A 6,000-nucleotide genomic window follows, 5' to 3' on the forward strand; every position below is an offset into this window, starting at 1 on the left:
ACCATTTCTACTGATTTGTTATATGCACCTTTTCTTAGAACAGATTCATTTCATTTTAAGTCTTCATATCTCAAAATCAATGTCATATGATTAATCAAATTCTATCTAAGTTAAAAATTATACAAATCTAAAACTAACATCTATTGCCAATATGTAAAAAAAATTGCCGACAAGCTGGACCCAAGTTAAAATAACTTTTAACTTGGGTCCAGCTTGAAACTGGTGCTAGCAAACTTGCTGCATTGTATAAAATATTCTAGGCCTCAGAGTTCCCTGGGCCTGTGAGCTCCGGACAGACAGACACAGCTGTAGGCTATTTGCGGAAGTGATAGTAAGTAATCAGGTATGCCTTTTTTATGGCATTTCCACCTGATCAGAACAATAAATGATTTCCCCTTAAATACTGAGTTGTTATTGAAAGGGAGAGTGCTGGAAAGATTTTTCAAATAGGCTACGTTGAGGAACTTGTCATTCTCTGTGAATTTAAAAACAGACTAGGCCTAGTTCTATGCGTAATCAGGTGCGTGTCCTTACTCAAGATTGACAGGAGCGCTCTAAACAAAAGACAATGAATAAATTGAAATGAAATAAACCAAAAATAAACATGGAATGAAATAAACCAAAACTTTTTCCTCAAGTGTCACCTAGGTTGTGCGCTCTGCAAACATGTCCACTCCTACAATGACATAGGGAAGACTGTAATAATATATTGAATGCATTAACAGAAATGACTGTAACCAAACCAACATTGTAGATGAGAAATGATAATTAACGGTAAATGTGTTACTGGTGTTGTCACGACTTCCGCCGACGTCGGCTCCTCTCCTTGTTTGTTCGGCGATCGACGTCACCGGCTTTCTAGCCATCGCCGCTCCATTTTTCATATTTCCATTTGTTTTGTCTTGTTTCCATACACACCTGTGTTTCATTCCCTAATCACACTGCATGTATTTAGTCCTCTGTTTCCCTCCATGTCTTCGTGTGAAATTGTATTTATGTTATGTGGGTATTGTTACGCGCCTTACTTTTTGTCTATGTTCCGTGTTTGGGCACGTTTATGTACTTTGGTCTTTCGTTAGACCGGAATAAAAAGTGTGTCTGTTCACTCTGCTCTCCTGCACCTGACTTCGCCTCCAGTACACACCCTTAACAGGTGTGCCATCTTCACAGCCTCCGCAATGGATTAGTCCACTCAGACAGGTGTCTTGTGTTCCATAATTAAAATATATATTTGCCACTACTCAACTGAAAAAAATCTTGGTCAACCAAACAATCGACCAGTTGACTAAATGGGGTCAGCCCTAAGGTAGGCTATAACAAAACAAGCACCTTGCGAGCGCAAACCAGACTCAAACCTGAATTCCACAGGGTGTTGGGTCAGACACATTAATAGCATCTATTGAAAAAGGCTTGTTTCTTCACTGCTGCTATAAGAAATTAAAGGGCAACATACAGTGCCTTCGGGAAGTATTCAGACCCCATCAGGGACTGGGAGACTAGTAAAGATCAAGGCAAAGATGAACGGAGCAAAGTACAGAGATCCTTGATGGAAAACCTGCTCCGGAGCTCTCGGGTCCTCCGACTGGGGCGAAGGTTCACCTTCCAACAGGACAATGATCCTAAGCACACAGCCAAGACAACACAGAAGTGGCTTTGGGACAAGTCTCTGAATGTTCTTGAGTGGCCCAGGCAGGGTCCAGTCTTAAAGAGGATCTGCAGAGAAGAATGGGAGAATCCCCAAATACAGGTGTACTAAGCTTGTGGCGTCATAGCCGAGAAGACTCAATCTGAAATCGGTGCCATAGGTGCTTCAACAAAGTACTGAGTAAAGGGTCGGAATACTTATGTTAATGTAATATCTCAGTTAATTAAAAAATAAATAAAAACAGTTTAATCAATATTAGAAAAAGGTTGTAACTTAACAAAAAGTCAAGGGGTCTGAAAACTTTCCCGAAGGCACTGTATGTGTCCATCTATAACACTTGTATTGCAGACAAAATGGAAACCATGAATATGGGGAGAAAATATATAGAATATACATCCAAGTTTGTGTGGTAATTTATCATTAACTGCAACACTACAGGCTGCAGAAATAACTAGGGCCTAGTTTTTTTTAATGAGTATCATCAATCTAGGAAATGGATCGTTGTGTTTTTCTTTTCGCAGGCCATTTACCAGCAGAATGGCAGCAGGCTTCTGTTTTGTTAGTTTGCGGCATCCTTCTTTTCCGATGTGCGCGAGACAAAAAGGAGAGCCAGACGGCCAGCTACAATGAAACTTCCTCCCATTGTATCACGGAACAAAAAGAGTGGGGAAAAACAATGATCCCAGAATGCTTTGCGTTCAACTTTGTTGGAAAGTGCAAAGGCGGGCAGGTGGGGGGGTAGATGTGTATTTTGTGACCGCTGGTTTAGATTTTGAATGCACTTCAACTGCAAATAACGTTTTTAATAATTTATTTACAGTAATTTGACTCCCTCTGCACTCCTTCACTGCAGGTGCCTTCTGATGACTCAGTGGGTCTGCTGGCAGAGCCCCAGGTAGCCATGTTCTGTGGGAAATTCAACATGCATGTCAACGTTCAGAGTGGCAAGTGGGAGTCGGATCCCTTCGGCACCAAGAGCTGCATCGGAACCAAGGAGGGTATCCTGCAGTACTGTCAGGAGGTAGGAGGAGAGGTGGAGGGAGAGAGGGGAGGAGATAGGGAGAGGTGGAAGAGGCATCAGATTAGGTGGAAGAGGCATCCGATGAGGGAGGGATAGGTGGAAGAGGAATCAGATGAGTGAGGGATAGGTGGAAGAGACATCAGATGAGGGAGGGATAGGTGGGAGAGGGAGGGTTGGGTGAAAGAGGGAGGAAGGGATGGTTGGGTGAGGGAGGGTTGGTTGGAGGGAGGAAGGGATGGTTGGGTGAGGGAGGGAGGGTTGGGTGAAAGAAGGAAGGAGGGAGGAAGGGTTGGGTGAGGGAGGAAGGGTTGGGTGAGGGAGGAAGGGTTGGGTGAGGGAGGGATAGGCGGGTGGAGGGAGAGGTGGGAGGGGGAGGGAAGGAGAGGGGGAGGGAGGGGGAGGGGTAGATGGGATGGAGGGCAGGAGAGGTGGGAGGGGCGGCGATGTGGGCGAGGGGTAGGTGAGAGACTGAAGGAGAGGTGGGAGGCGAGGGAGGGAGACGGTGGGAGGGGAGGGAGAGGTGGGAGGGAAATTTGGGAGAGGGAGAAAAAAGTGAGTGGTAGGAGAGAGGGGGGAAAGGAGTGGAAGAGGGTGGGAAGATAGAAGGGTGGAAACAGAATGAGATTATGGAGAGAAAAAGGAACAAGGGAAGCGATAGGAAAAGGGGAGGTCCGAGGTAAATGTCTGGAATATTAAACCCATAGAAAACAACTGTGTGAAGTACATTCATTAAAGCCTGCTCCTTCCCCCAGGTGTACCCTGAGCTCCAGATCACTAACGTGGTGGAGGCCAACCAGCCAGTCAGCATTCAGAGCTGGTGCAAGAAGGGACCCAAGAAGGGACGCAAGGAGTGTAGCAGTCACACACACATCGTGGTGCCCTACCGCTGCCTGGGTAAGTTGTATGTGTGTGTGTGTGTGTGTGTGTGTGTGTAGGATAGAACAAAGTTTAATGTCCTTGAGGGGAAAATTGGCAAAAACCAAGCCAAAGTAATTGTCCGTAGAGCTCTGAGACGGGATTGTGTCAAAGCACAGATCTGGGGAAGAGTACCATTGCTGCAGAATGCTGTGGTAGCCATGCTGGTTAAGTGTGCCTTGAATACTATAATAAATCACAGACCGTGTCACCAGCAAAGCACCATCACACCACCTCCTCCATGCTTCACGGTAGGAACCACACATGCAGAGATCATCTGTTCACCTTCTCTGCGTCTCACAAAGACACGGCGGTTGGAACCAAAAATCTAATGTCCATGGCTCATGTTTCTTGGCCCAATCAAGTCACTTCTTCTTATTCGTGTCCTTTAGTAGTGGTTTCTTTGCAGCAATTCGACCATGAAGGCCTGATGCACGCAGTCTCCTCTGAACAGTTGATTTTGAGCTGTGTCTGTTACTTGAACTCTATGAAGCATTTATTTAGGATGCAATTTCTGAGCCTGGTAACTGTAATGAACTTATCCTCTGCAGCAGAGGTAACTCTGGGTCTTCCTTTCCTGTGGCGGTCCTCATGAGAGACAGTTTCATCATAGCAGAGGTAACTCTGGGTCTTCATTTCCTGTGGCGGTCCTCATGAGAGCCAGTTTCATCATAGCAGAGGTAACTCTGGGTCTTCCTTTCCTGTGGCGGTCCTCATGAGAGACAGTTTCATCATAGCAGAGGTAACTCTGGGTCTTCCTTTCCTGTGGCGGTCCTCATGAGAGACAGTTTCATCATAGCAGAGGTAACTCTGGGTCTTCCTTTCCTGTGGCGGTCCTCATGAGAGACAGTTTCATCATAGCAGAGGTAACTCTGGGTCTTCCTTTCCTGTGGCGGTCCTCATGAGAGACAGTTTCATCATAGCAGAGGTAACTCTGGGTCTTCCTTTCCTGTGGCGGTCCTCATGAGAGACAGTTTCATCATAGCAGAGGTAACTCTGAGTCTTCATTTCCTGTGGCGGTCCTCATGAGAGAGTTTCATCATAGCAGAGGTAACTCTGGGTCTTCCTTTCCTGTGGCGGTCCTCATGAGAGACAGTTTCATCATAGCAGAGGTAACTCTGGGTCTTCCTTTCCTGTGGCGGTCCTCATGAGAGACAGTTTCATCATAGCAGAGGTAACTCTGGGTCTTCCTTTCCTGTGGCGGTCCTCATGAGAGACAGTTTCATCATAGCAGAGGTAACTCTGGGTCTTCCTTTCCTGTGGCGGTCCTCATGAGAGACAGTTTCATCATAGCAGAGGTAACTCTGGGTCTTCCTTTCTTGTGGCGGTCCTCATGAGAGACAGTTTCATCAGAGCACTTGATGGTTTTTGCGACTGTACTTGAAGAAACTTTCAAAGTTCTTGACATTTTCCACATTGACTAACCTTCATGTCTTAAAGTAATGATGGACTGTCATTTCTCTTTGCTTATTTGAGCTGTTCTTGCCATAATATGGACATGGTCTTTTACCAAATAGGGCTATCTTCTGTATACCACCCCTACCTTGTCACAACACAACTGATTGGCTCAAATGCATTAAGAAGGAAAGAAATTTCACAAATGAACTTTTAACAAGGCACTCCTGTTGATTTGAAATGCATTCCAGGTGAATACATCATGAAGCTGGTTGAGAGAATGCCAAGTGTGCAAAGCTGTCATCATAAAATATACTTTGATTTGTTTAACACTTCTTTGGTTACTACATGATTTCATAGTTTTGATGTCTTCACTATTATTCTACAATGTAGGAAATAGTAAAAAACAAAGAAAAACCTTTGAATGAGTAGGTGTCCAAACTTTTGACTGGTACTGTAGGTGTGCCAAGCTTGTAGCGTCATACCCAAGAAGACTCAAGGCCGTAATTCGCTGCCGAAGGTGCTTCAACAATGTACTGAGTAAAGGGTCTGAATACTTATGTAAACGTAAAATTTCAGTTTAAAAAAAATACATTTGCACAAAAATAATCAAAACATCTGTTTTTGCTTTGTCATTATGGTGTATTTTGTGTAGATTGATGAGGGGAGGGGGGGTGACTATTTAATCCATTTTAGAATAAGGCTGTAATGTAACAAAATGTGGAACAAGTCCAGGGGTCTGAATACTTTCTGAATTCACTTTACATTGCACGTTACCTCTGTCATACACATTGTACGCTTCTCATGTAGCCACATACATTATACATATTGCACAATTTCCTTACACATTCTGTCAGTGGCGCTAACACAGTGTGTGTGCGCGTGTGTGTGAGAATCATTCATCTGTGTTTTGCAGTTGGAGAGTTTGTGAGTGATGCCCTGCTGGTTCCTGATAAGTGCAAGTTCCTGCATCAGGAGAGAATGGACATGTGTGAGAGCCACCTGCACTGGCACACCGTGGCTA

At 44.7% G+C, this 6,000-nt stretch overlaps 1 protein-coding gene across 4 annotated transcripts in view; it reads left to right on the plus strand.

The window, feature by feature from the left end:
* Positions 1–6,000, plus strand: part of LOC139404288 (amyloid-beta A4 protein-like) — a 73,236-nt gene that overhangs the window by 16,121 nt on the left and 51,115 nt on the right. For all 4 annotated transcript variants that reach the window (XR_011633842.1, XR_011633843.1, XM_071147208.1 and 1 more), the window contains exons 2-4: positions 2,499–2,666; positions 3,419–3,560; positions 5,893–6,000. The exon at positions 5,893–6,000 is cut by the window's right edge and continues 5 nt beyond it. Coding sequence is in view for 2 of the 4 variants with exons in the window: in XM_071147208.1 (XP_071003309.1) it covers positions 2,499–2,666; positions 3,419–3,560; positions 5,893–6,000 (418 nt within the window). In the remaining 2 variants the exon portion in view is untranslated. The remainder of the gene's footprint in view (positions 1–2,498; positions 2,667–3,418; positions 3,561–5,892) is intronic.

Source organism: Oncorhynchus clarkii, chromosome 3 (genome assembly GCF_045791955.1).
Source record: "Oncorhynchus clarkii lewisi isolate Uvic-CL-2024 chromosome 3, UVic_Ocla_1.0, whole genome shotgun sequence".
NCBI classification, from domain to species: domain Eukaryota; kingdom Metazoa; phylum Chordata; class Actinopteri; order Salmoniformes; family Salmonidae; genus Oncorhynchus; species Oncorhynchus clarkii.